This window comes from Vanellus vanellus (genome assembly GCF_965231255.1).
Source record: "Vanellus vanellus genome assembly, chromosome: 4".
Lineage (NCBI taxonomy): Eukaryota > Metazoa > Chordata > Aves > Charadriiformes > Charadriidae > Vanellus > Vanellus vanellus.
In genome coordinates this window covers 62040788-62054135 of record NC_138909.1, presented here as the reverse complement: position 1 = coordinate 62054135, position 13348 = coordinate 62040788, and the positions used below count along the sequence as shown (strand labels likewise).

The following is a 13348-nucleotide window of genomic DNA, read 5'->3' as shown; positions in this document are numbered from 1 at the left end:
ATTTTTATCATCTGTGAGATGACAGTAGGAGCTGTGCACGAGCCAGTACAAATTAAGCAGTATTCATGTGCTTTCTCCTTTATAGCTTTTAAGAATACTGGCAGAAAGTGATGGAATCTGCAAGTTTCAGTTTTCTTGGTTTCTAATGAAAAAAGAATTTGAATTCTATGCATGGTTAACTTGAAGTGAGGAAATTGGTCACTGTGCCGAGTCGTATCCTTCAGACCCAATGCTGGTTTTGCATTTTATTCAATACATTAAAAAGCAGACTCTCTGAGAGCGATTCCTATAGCCAGCAGCAGACCCTAGGAGAGAAACCTAATCCCTGAGGACTGTGTTAAAAGCTGCATAACTTATGTTTTTGAATGAAAACCTATGTGTCTGGAGTATTCTGTAGCGAACTAAATTCTCTACTGTATCTACAGTTCCCTCAGACCTCCGTTTCCCTTTTGGGGAATACAGCTCCAAGGCAGTCTATCGTACCAATATTACACTAAACTTGATTTAGGCACGAGAGAGGTTTCAGGGTGACCCATCCCACTGATGAAGTTCTCTCTTGTCATGCACAGCGGCACACCTTGTAGACGCTTAAGGACTTTCGGTGGTGAGAACACAGGGCTGCGCAGGTTTCTAAGGTGAGCTGAGTCACTGTGTTGTGTAGGTGCCTTACGTTTCTCCAGAGGGGTAGGTGCCAAAGCTGGTTGTTGGTTTTTTCTTTTCCCCAATTCTTAAGTTTTTCTTTGGTTCTGCTTAGAGACCACAAAAAGACCCTGCCTTGATGGCCTCGGGATCACCAGCAGCTGCTAGTGTTGCTTGCTGCTACGAGAAGCGCCAAGTTCCTCTTTCTCTGTCAGCGCGGGGGCAGAAGGCGGTCCGACTCCAGATACTTGGTACAGGGATTTTGGTCACACACAGGGAAAGAATACCGTTCATCCAAGAACTCTATATAAGTTCTGTCATGCCGAAGTGGCTTCCTTTTCCTCAAAGCTACCCCTATTTACAGAAGATTATTTTAGAAGTCCTAGAAACTGCAAAGGTGGCCTCACGTCAAAGGCTGTTTCATTGGATATTTAGACAAATTCTAAAGTACGCTTAGTAAAATAAATACAAAAGCATCTGCAAAAAGTATATTACAGAAGAGAAACCTGGTTCAGTATCATCCCATCCAGTTGCTGAAATTTAAAATACTTAGTCCAAGATTAGTGAAAACGAATCCCTCTGAAGAATCCAATTATCGCTGAAACAACTGTCAAATTGCCATTTATATAACCATTACAATATTAGGATAGACTCAATTTGCCTCTTCGTGCAGTGTACTTTATGTATAATTCCGTTGTCAATTTTGGTGTGAGTTCAGCTGTGTTCGTAATGAACCGACGTGTTCAGATGTTACTGCCTGCAGGTGTAATAATCCCAAATTAATCCCTTCTTCAGATTTTCAGCAATGAATACACTAGATCTAGGGTTGGATTTTATTCTGGTTTTTACCAAATATTCTCTGCAACTACAGATGTTTGATTAAAGGCTGTTAGACAATTTAAACTTCTCAGAAGAATACAAATAAAAGCTGTTAATGAAGTAAATATCTGTTTAATTTACAAACATCAGTAGCATTACTGATATCAGTCCAAATAAGACAAAGCACACTGCATTACACATGTACATCTAACTTTTTTGTAAAAAAAATAATAAAATAAAATTGAAAAACATCTGCATTTTTACAGGGTACCCTGGGTTTTACTGAAAGAAGAACACAACCCACTATTGATTACCAATTCTACATTATAATTTAGCAGCAACATGTTAACATGGGGAACATTAGGGCAGTAAAGTAGTTTTATTATTTGGGGAAAGTCACAGTTCTTGATAGCACAGCCTTTTTCTTTTTTATAAAAAAGGTAAAGAGCTCCATGGGAATATTAATTTATAAAGATCTACCTTCTAATGTCATTTTCTACACGCCATCTTATTTTCTGTAAGTACTGTATATAGGGAAAATTAACTTCTCTACAATTGCCACCTACTGTAAAGACATTTTCTGTCATACATTACAGGTTCTTGGAAGGTGTCCTGAATATCTGCTGTACGTGAAAACTGCAGATTGTCATCACTCTCAGATTCAGTGACACCAAGTGGTCAGATTCTAAGGAAAAGAAAAAGGGAAGGGGAAGGGGAGGAAAAACCAGACCGAAAACATTTACCCCAAGACGACATGCTACGTTAGTTCTATTGCAAAAAATCCTGATTTTTAAGTCTTTAAAAAAAAAATAAAAAAAAATTACAAAAATACTGGGACAAATATAAATTAATATATATTAAAGCATTGAAAAACAGTAAAAGGGATGGCCTAAAAGGGTTAAGTACAATGTACTTTGATACAATAAATATTTCTCAATGAAACCGAATACTGTATAGAGTTGTTTAGAACTCATAGAAACAGAAATCCATATTATTACTAATTTATCCATCAATAATCTATTTTTATCATCCCCAGAACATTTATATTACAAAAAATTAATACTGGAAAAGGGCAGATAGATAAACACTTTTTTATGCTTCTTTTGCTAACATGCTGACATAAAAGTATACATCATCAGGAGATTTCAGGTTTATAGTATATTCTCATATCTCCCGTTTCCCATCCATTAAATGGGACCCCATCTTCTCAAGATGCTTAATAATTCCAAAAGATAAAATGTATTTCATACAATTGTTACTTCTGTATAATCTGATTCTTTTCCCTCATAATGCTTCCTCATCCATAGGTAAGTGATTTGTATGCTCTGTCAAGACAATAAAATATACGAAAGTGAAAAAACAAGCCTCATGTTCTGGTCAATATTTCATCTCTGAGCTGTTAAGTTGAAAGTCACATGTGTATAGTGTCAGTGTATCTTCAGCGTGTTATAAAGAAGAATCCATGTTAAAAGCAGTTAAAGTTTCCCATCTCTGTTGCAATGTTACCGGGTCTTTTTTTTTTTTTTTTTTTTTTTCTTCAAAGCTCCTCTTGGTTATGAGAAGTCTCAGTTCAAGCACTTGAATCTTTTTTTCAAATGAAGAAAAAGTCTTTATTCTCATAATAAAAATAAGTCTGTTCTGTATTTTACAATATATTTCAAATATTTCCACTATGAAGCTTTAATTAGTCCGACACGGTCAATAAGTATACAACATTTTGAAAAGACAAGTGTGACAGGGACACTTAGGAGGGACAATTTGTACAGCCACACTTCACCACTTTTTCAACCTCGTCCACAAACGACGACCCGTCAGTGCATTCAAAAGAGTATTTCCGTCTCTTGCTCCTCAGTGGTCCACAGCACTGTCCGGTTGAGCATCCGCCTTTACATTCTAGTCTCGATACCTTCTTGGTCGTCTGGCACGCAGCATACCCTTGCTGCTTTTGGTAGTAATCTCGGATTCGTTCCCCTCGACAAGAGATTTCTGTAGAAAACAACATTTAAAATAGGAGACGATACACTTTTGAGACGCAGGTCAAAGAACGGTTGGCGTCGCTAAGGAAGAAGCTGAGTTTCTGATTGCAGTCGGGATTGGTATTTTAAAGTTTGACTCAGACCGTACGCTGGAAACTAGTGGTTCCACCAAACATAATTTGATTAATGCTGAGTTTTATTTCCTATACCTCCTATTTTCAGCAAAGTTTATATTATGTATATGTAAACCATAAATACAAAGCTATTACAATGACAAGAAAATTGGAAGCTTAAATCTTTTCCTCTTTTATAAAAATACACATCTTCTGTTCCTACATTGCTTGCAGCTGGTTCTGTTTACCATAGGGAAATGTTTCAGAGAGCATGCAATTTAATTTATTAGACCTGGGGTTTAATATTATTCAAACTGTTATTTAATACAAGTTACATTCCACTAACTTCATAAATTACGGAGGTATAAAAGCAGCTAAAAATAAGACATCTGTTAAAAGTTCTACAACCATATTCTTCTACTCTATTCACATCTATGTACAATACAAAATAAATGCCATCTGGGGTAAGGGAGGGAGAGGGAGAGGGAGAGCTTTGATAGACAAAGGAAAAAGAAAAAGGTAGGGGGAAAAGTCATCCTGTTTTCATCCGTCTCACCTGCATAATTCGCTGTGATAAATCAGTTGAAGCTGAGAGGTCAAAAGTAGAGTTTGTGATAAAACTAGGAGCAGAATCATTGGATTTGGCTTCTCAGTTGCAGAAGGCAGAGAAACAATAAATACAGAAAGATACAGCAGGTAAAAGGTAATAGTTCAATATAGTAAAAATGTGTTTCTGAATAAAGGCAAAAAAGAGAAATGTTTTCACAGCAAAACAGTTGATGAAAAAATCTTCAAAATGTAAACAAATTCATGGGAAAAGTCTGATTTTTCTCTCACCGAGATAAATTCTTATGGTAAAAAAGAAAAAAAAGCAACAAATGTGTGTATTGTGGGGAAAAAAAAAAGTTGGTAATGCTTTTGGCTGTTCATGTTTTAATAAAAAACCCTCTTTTCTAAGACCGAAACAACAACAACATGATTTTTAAGTTGATTTTTTTTTTTTTTTTACCTTTATCACAGTTGTCCCCCGTGTACCCGCTGCTGCATTCGCAATATGGTTTCCCAAGTCCCGAAAGCCTGCATTTGCCATGTTTACACCTGATGGACTGGCAGGGGTTAAACAGCATTTCCTCTTCATCACAGAGGACTCCCCCATGTCCCTGCAGGCATTTACAACTGTATGAAAACGCATTGATCGGCAAGCAGGTACCATGCACACATCTACAGGGGAAACAAGCCCAAGAGAATAAAAATAAATTATTCATCAAAGTTCAGGCTAAGCAACATTAACTACAAATGCTTTGGACTGTGCTCAGAAGAAATTGCTTTTGTTTCTAATGGACTTTTTCAGTGAGATGCAGGGAAGTGGTTCAGAATCGGTATAGCAGGTTGACACAAAGGGAGCTGCAGTACAGAACTCTGTCTCACCAGAAAACAGCCACTGTAGATGTGTTATGGAAGGCTTTTACAGGCCACAGTTATTAAAAGCAACGTTTCCTGTCTACCTAAATTTTCGGCATGCTTTCGAGAAGAACACAGCAAAATCAAGCCCAAATATAATCCACTAGAATTAAGTAGAGAAAAGGGATACTCACCTGAAATCCTGGTTCTTGTATCATTTAAAAAAAAAAACCAATATTGTCACTCATGCAATATGGGGCTCCCAGCACAAAGACAGCTCAGGCACTTCCTCACTGAAACTCTTCTGACCCAGCAGTGGCAGTTTCAAAGCCGAGCACGTGCTCCCCCGTCAAATACACGTGTCTGCACTGCCGACTGCCAGTAGCGTGGTCATATAACGTACGAGGCAGCTCTTCACTTCACTGGAAGCCGAGAGCACTCATCCAGTACTCATGCAAAAACTCACACGGGATGAGGCTGCGTATTATCAAGTCTCACCCAAGTGATTAAACGAGCTACTCTCGCGGTTGAGCTTTGGTAAACTTTTGTGGCGGGCTCAAATCTCGCTGTTAGACAACAAGGGCCGTGATTAACCCATCTGCTGCATCTGCTGAGTTCTGACGCACAGTACGGGAACGCATAGTGGGCTTACTTCTCTCGAGAGTGAGGTGGTGTTTCCCAAAAGGAGGGTGTTTAATTACCTGTTCCTAGGTGTAAGTTGAAGACTAGGGGAATTCATCTTCTGAAAATATCACCAATGACTTGCAATAAAATCTCTTCCCTTTGTTCGTTTGGTGGCACAGGGTCAATAACTTTCTTCCTAGAAATAATGTTATTTTCTTTAACTCTTGTCTTGATACCTGACTTTTCTATCTGTATACTGTTTCCTAGGGAGACCACAGTGAAGACCTCTCTGTGAGGAGGAATGCAATCCCGATGTTCAAGGTCACAGTCACCTTCGCTAATGTTTTCCTCTCTAATGTTTTTCCTCTCTGCATTGTAAGATCCCTGAGGCCGCAACCTCCCTAGTAGGTTGTGGCAGCCACCTAAATAAATGTATAAATAAGCAAATGAAAAGCTTTAGCTAAAAAAAAAAAAAAATCCCATTCGATCTAAAATAAGATCCTTTGCTTCAATTTGAAGATGGCGAAAAAATCATATAAAATTGCATTTCATAGTAAAAGACGAGTTCTGTTAAGAACAACATCTCATTTTGAAATTTTTTAGATAACATAGTCTGTATTTCTGGAAACTTTTTGCTTTGTGCTCTACTCCTTCAGTACTGTAAGAAATTTGCTAAAATTGAAAAGAATGCACAACACAGTTTAACTTTGACGAAATTTGCATTAACTATTTAAAACTGTTTCAGTTTACAAGTATCAACGAGTTCCACTCATCGGTGAAATCTACATTACAGTTCTCCATCCGTACCCTTCATTTTGTGCAAGTGCTTCAGGTTTGATGTAACTTGGAGGAAAAAAAAAAAGAGTATGGGAAGTCATTCTCAACACAGGATATTTAAGTGGAAGGTGCAACACATAGCCTCCATTCACATCTCCAGTTTGGGATTAAAAATTGCAAATATAAAACTTAACTAATAGCTTAAGCACCCCCAATTTCCTATTATGCAAGAGTCCGTACTTGTGAAACAACTATGTTCCCTAAAAAATTCCAAATTGTTCCTGTGGTTGAAGTCTGATATTCCAAGACCGTTAGATTAAACAGCTCAAAATGGAAGGCTTAAACAGTATCAGAAGGCAGATAGCTTTGTTTAGTTTTCAGTATATTTAGCATTTGATTTGTTCACCATCTCCAATACAACCACTTTTAGGACATCGGATGTATGAAGTTACTCAGGTGACACTGACATCATGTCATATACTATACAGGCTATTTTAGATATCAAAGCAATCTGTGTCTGGATCTTCGGTAAAGTTCTGCTTCACTTACGAGATGATTAAATCTTTGCTAATGCCAACTCTCATAATTTTGCTTCCACCTGTTCTTTGAAGCCCCAAATTTCATCTTCAGACTGCACTGAAAGGAACATCAAGCTAAGTGCAATCTCTCGAGCACATTTTCGTCTTATCTAATTTTAGGTACCTATGTCAGGCACCCAAGTTAGATGCATAATTGCCATAAGCTCCTCACACAGCCATGGAGAGAAACGAGCTCATCCAGAGGGTGATTAGACCACCTGAGGTCTAATTTACTCTTTAGAAATGTGTTTATTCCTTTACTGACTACAGAGGAAACTCCTGTCGCTATGTTCCCAAGTCAAGCACCTAGATTTAGGTAAAATAAATCTAAGTGTTACGACTTTTCACGGTGTGCGGGGATCTCTATAAGATCCCCTACATTTTTGAAACGGAGATCACAGTGACAAGTCTGTTCCTCAGATAAAGTGGAATGTTACGCTGTATTAGACAGACAAAATGTGTCTATTCAATAGACAGGATTTAGAGACGTATCAAGAAATACAGAATCAAATTCCCCAGGAACTAAGGAACGAAAAAAGCCCTCCTTCACTCCAAATAAACAATTTTGGTTTGGCTTTCTCTCCTAAAAGCTCACAGCACTCTATACAGCTGAAACAAAACCAATAGCTTCAAGAGCTAACAAACTACTAATGTTGTGCTCACTTAATTCTATCCTTGATACTGCCTGTATCTGATACTTGCCAAGTTTTGTAATTTACTGCAAAAAGCACTCAGTTTGGGTGCTGACGCATATAGTTATAAGAACCTATGCAGAATCCAATTTTTCAAGGACTCTTCAAAGAACTACTTTGGGTTTTCTTATTATAGAAATTGATGGTTACAGTTACATGTTATTTTTGAATCTTAAAGTATAAAATGGCTACGATAGATATTGCAGTTATATTTTTTAACCTGCTGTGGCTTCCTTTCTTTATCTCTTAAGTTACTGTGAAAGAGGACAGGGTAAGAAAAAGACCCATAAACAATGAAGTGCTATAATGATACACCTCAAAAATTCACTGCTGTGCCTTTGGGAAGACTTCAAAACTGAAAAGTACTGAAAAAGTCCATAACCAATGTAAACAATGCTAACTGCATTGTAAAGCTTGCTAACTGGTATGTAACGCTTTAAAGGGTCAGCCCCTCCACACACTTTATGTGAAAAGATCACTTACACATCTTGAAAATCATCTATTGAAAATCATCTATCGAAAATCATCTATTAGAATCTCTTAGGAAACTCAGGCCACTGGTCCTCAAAAATCAAAAGTTATATTAGGCTCAACCTCTGAAAAAGCAGCAACCAAAAGATCCAAGCAGGTTTACTTCACAAAAAAACCCAAACAAACAAACAAACAAAAAAAAGAGAGAAAAAAAGAGATGTTTGCCAAACTGTAGTAAGGACAGTGGTAAAGGCAAACAGAATGACATCTTCTTGCCCATGACCAATAAATCCTGAAGAACTTTGAACTTTTGAAGTTTCTGATCTTCTTGTGCTGGGAGACCACGAGACAAAAGCCTGAATCTCTCTATAGTAAATTTAAAAGATAAATATGCATAGATAACAATACTCTCATATACACGTATATACGTATCTTTTGCTCTCTTTCTCCACATATATATACACAAGACCCTCTCTATAAACATACATAAAATGCCCAATCTAAAATGTTCTAGTCAAATCAGTAAAAAGAATTAGCATGCACGGACTTAAAATGAAAGTTTACCATAAAGGTAGAAATCTATTTTCCTGCTAAAACCTGGGGTACTGTGAAAATATGAGAAATATTAGATATATCTATTGTATCAGGTTTTTAAAGCATCTTAAATAATAATAATAATTGTATTTCCTCATTCTATATAATTATAAATAAGCAAATAGATTTTTTTTTTCCATTTGCAACTTCTTCTAAACGATTTTAGGACCAAATGCCGTACCAACACCGGCAGTGGTGTGACTCATTACAGAAGTAGCTCATACAGAAGTACGTAAGAGCGTATCCCAGGCTTTAGGCAGAACTTCAGTGAGATGTGTGTATCTGCTCCCCTAAACTGGGGATTTTCCTCATTAAGTTTACGGAAAGAAAATACTACAACCTGGACACTGTTTTCATTTTTAAATGCCCAGGATATTTTTTTTCTTGCTGAAAACAGTGTGAACTTTTACGAAAAAAAAAAAATATATATATACATGACAGGAGACTTATATGCATATTATCCTACTGTTCTGTCTTAAGGAAGGACATACTTATTTCCAAGACACGGGTCATTAGTTTGTTGATCACAGAGGGGTCCAGTCCATCCTCCTTCGCACTCACAGGAGAAGCCTGACTGGCTGGTAGCATGGCATGTTCCATGCACACAGACTTTCTTATGACAAGGCTCGCAGCCTGGCAGAATCCCCACTTGCAGTGGCACGTTTCTGAAGTCCTGGAGCTCGCTGTTGATGTACAGATTACGGATGCAACCATGGAAGCTGGTGCCATTCTGCCCTGGAGACTGGCGTAAAGCTGCTATGTTGTTTTTCACAGGCATGCCTAGGAAATTAATAATAGCAAATAATCAGTGCAATCTTTGATACAAGTTTCTATACCACGTTCCCTATTTTTTGAAACATTTTAAAAGAAATATTTCTTCCTAATTAGTAATTCTTAGGTGTTCAGCCTACAACCATGAGCAATGATCTAGTATTTGGAAATTGTCCTGGTTGTCAAGCATGCATGTAAACCAGCTCCAGACCCTTAAGTCTCTAAGCGTAATTAAAGAGGTGTATATAGGAGCTCATGTAGGAAGCTCATAACTGTGAGAAGGTTCAGATACATGCCTGGTTTTGACCTAGCGCAATTAAGTCCAGGATAGCACATAGTTTCTGAATCTTGGGAAAACAAAAGTTGTTGAAATTTAGCAGTTGATACATGTTTTTTTGTAAGCTGCTAAGATAGCCAAATCCAGAGGAATTTAGTAGGACCAGCTCATCAATTTGGAGCTGGCATACACATTTCAAATGTGAAATTTTGCTAGTGAAAATTCTTGGAAAGAAAAGCTTAACAGGAGGAGGTTCCATTACTTTAAAAAATATTTTTGTCCAGCGTGTCTCAAAAACAGATTAACAAAAAAGCCCCTCAGTTTCCACTATAGTTTTAAACAAAGATAGTCAATAATAACAATAATTCAACATAAAAATACTTATGTGCAGATATTTCTAGATAGTGCAAATGCCACTGATGTTGATGACTTTCAGAATAATTCCTCTGTGGAAGTCTATAATTGTTACAGGTATAATTGCAGAAGGAGGTATATGCGATGCAGTTATCCTGTTGTGATGAATTAATCATTTAAGACTAATTCAGAAGGAGTGTTCATGTTAAACATTGTTTCCTTGTAAAACTGGTGTTTCTTCTACTCCTACCCCCTGCTTTTTTATCTTTTTTTATAACTTACTGTCAACATATTGTTTTTTATTAGTTAGTCCTTAAGATATTACATTAAAATAATTAATACACAAATGCCTAAATGTCTCCTGAGACTAATAAGTAAAGGAAATCAAAGTGTACTGAGCATTAGAAAATGATCTGTCTACCTGAAAAGAAGTATGCTTATTAGCTGCACAGGTTTATTCATAGGCAAAATGAACAATTTTCATTCTGATACTTAGTAAGGTCTCAACCACAGAAAGAGGTAGCGTTCTGCACAGTTGCTCCTTAACCGTGTAGACCAATACCTTGAATAGTTGTATATAGTTACTCTGAACAGTTAAGAGTAATGCAGAAGTGCTATGCAACCTAATGAAGTAGACGTGCCTTTCATTTAGGGGTTATTGTAATTACATTTGTGCTAAGCTTCAGTGATTATAAAAATGAACAATATTGCATCCATACTGCTAAAAAGCATAATCTTCTTTGATCTTATCAGTTAAGTAAAATAGGCTTGGGACTATTATATTAAAGGACTCAGACTGCAAACAATCACTAGTTTCCTTTTCCTCAAAACTATTTGCCATATTCTCAAAATCCGGGGACACGGCAGAGTCATCGAGGTGTCTTCACCCTGATGTCTCCCTTGGAAGCAACACTCGGCAACTGTTTAGGCATATGGCCTGAGGTATCTAATAGCAGAACAGATGCACGGAATTTATCCAGTGTAAAAACAAAAGCTGCATAAAGCTAAGTACACCAATGCAACGCTAAAGTAGATCTTATACTTGTAAGTGTCAGGAAATTTAGATATGATTTCTGAGAACTATATAAGCATGTATCACACCAGATAATATGAGGTATATCACATGTGATTCACAGAATTTTTTGTCTTTGATCTGCAATACGGAAGACATTTGGAAACACAATGCAAGCATATACACAAGCTATTAGCCTATACACTTTTGCTTCTTCTAGCAAGTTTCCAAGTGTTAGAAGGCCAAAGTATGGGCAAAAGCTGCTCACATTAGCAGTATTTCCTAGATAATTTTTAGATAAAGGTTCTTTACCAGTTAGGGAAGAACTGCCATAGAAACAATGCAGACAAATATTTCAGCTCTATTTTCCGAAAAGTAAGAAAGGAGTTACTGTCCCCCTTTAAGCTTTTGGTCACTGAACTTGACTACATGTAAATTACCAAATTACTGCTCAAGGAGGCACATGGTAAGACCCCAATTAAATAGCAGTCATACAATAACACCGTCAAAATAACACCTCATTCAGAAGCTGCTAGAACAGAGCAGGCACAAATGAAAAGCAGCTGATGCCCTACCTGTCTCAGAAATAGGGATGTCCATGAAACAAGGTGCCACTCTCAACTAGTAAAATATGCTCTAATTTCTGAGAGAAGAATGTGAAGTATCAGTGAAGTCAGTGACCCCTTTGAAGAGTTTTTGAGAAGAAACAGATTGCCCCTTAGGACTTCTTACAAAAAAACACGGGCTTTCAATATGATTTACTGAAATCTGTTGTAGAAAGACTGAAATATCTAGTGTGTGTATTCTGACCACACAAGAGAGCCATACAATTGGGAAAAGGTTAAAAAAAAAAAATCAAAAAAGAGTATAAATAGCCCACTTTCTGTAAAAATAACGTTAAATTACCCCTTCCAAACCAACCCAAATATTGTGACTCAAGAATAACTTCGTTAAAAAAAAAAAAAAAGAAAATGGGGGGTGGGGGGAGAGAGAATGAGAGAGAGAGAGAGAGAGAGAGAGAGAGAGAGAGAGAGAGAGAGAGAGAAAACCATACAAGGGCTTGCTGTCAAGTCTGAATTTCATCCTGCCAGCTGAGGTGATGCTTACCAGAAATGCCATTTTAACAGGAAGGTGATAAGAGTAAGTGTAAGCTACATGATGATATAGGTGTCAAACTAAGACTTTGGCAAGGATAAAAATACTGCATAAAATCCTAGTGAGAATTTGAGTTCTTAACTGATGGAAATGTGTGATCGAATTCTCTAAGAATTCTAGATACAGTTGGATAAGAAAAAATTGAATGAATCTCGAAAAGATGGGTAATATAAAGATACAAGAGTGAGTTAACTGTCTCAAGAATTTTAAAGATCATAAATAGATAAACATAGATAAAGAACAGAAAAGTTTGAGAGTTGAATATCAACCTACTTTTTTTTTTTTTTTTACTTTATTTCATAATAATGTACTTCTAATAATGGTTTTCATTCTGTTTTGGACCAACATTTTGTATGACAACAGATATAATTGTCTGCTTGGAGCCTGAATGTGAAGAATAGAAATAGAAGGAACACAAGGCCTCGCTAAAGAATTTGCACTAGGATGAAAAAGACTCCTGCTCTTAGGAATCAAAGCACTGAAGAAATAGGTTATATCCAAAAATTGTTTCTTCTGATATTTCAAAATGATGATGCAGATTAATACGATTCTTCTAATGGAGATACAGATCTGCGAGATGAAGAAGCAAGGAGAACCACACGTCACAAATCAACAAGTAAGTGTTAGTCCTGCACTGAATAAAATATTTATGGTTGTCAGTTTAGCCTCATTTCATTAAAAGGTGCCCATAACAGCCAGGGGGATCATTCTGTACTAAGGCCAGTTTTCAAGAAGTAGTGAAATTGGCCTTAGCAGTCATTAAATAACAAACTGATGTTGACAATACATGTAAGCAAGGACACAGCGTCATATTAGAATCTAGGACCATCCCTCCTTCCAAAAAATGTGGCACAGGACTCTATGTAAACAACACTGCAGAAGTGATACACATGAAAAAATGCACATGTGCTTCCACAAGGCAATCCTCCTTTGAAGATTCATGATGTGAAGCAATTTTAAAGGCAGCTCATACATTTGATAATTGTAATTCTTTCCTCTTCTGGTATGGGGAGCAATAACTAATGTTGAATTAGATCTTGTACTTCTTCCCATCATAGATGGAAGGAGGCAATGACAAAATTTGAAAAGATTTGA

At 36.9% G+C, this 13348-nt stretch overlaps 1 protein-coding gene across 2 annotated transcripts in view; it reads right to left on the bottom strand.

Moving 5' to 3' along the window:
- Positions 1 to 1635: 1635 nt before the first annotated feature.
- The window catches only part of SLIT2 (slit guidance ligand 2), a gene marked incomplete at its 5' end in the record, with an annotated part of 271246 nt that continues 259533 nt past the window's right edge, over positions 1636 to 13348 (bottom strand). For both annotated transcript variants that reach the window (XM_082482340.1, XM_082482341.1), the window contains 3 exons: positions 1636 to 3444; positions 4557 to 4768; positions 9176 to 9464. In XM_082482340.1, coding sequence (XP_082338466.1) covers positions 3203 to 3444; positions 4557 to 4768; positions 9176 to 9464 — 743 coding nt within the window. In that variant the 3' untranslated portion in view covers positions 1636 to 3202. The remainder of the gene's footprint in view (positions 3445 to 4556; positions 4769 to 9175; positions 9465 to 13348) is intronic.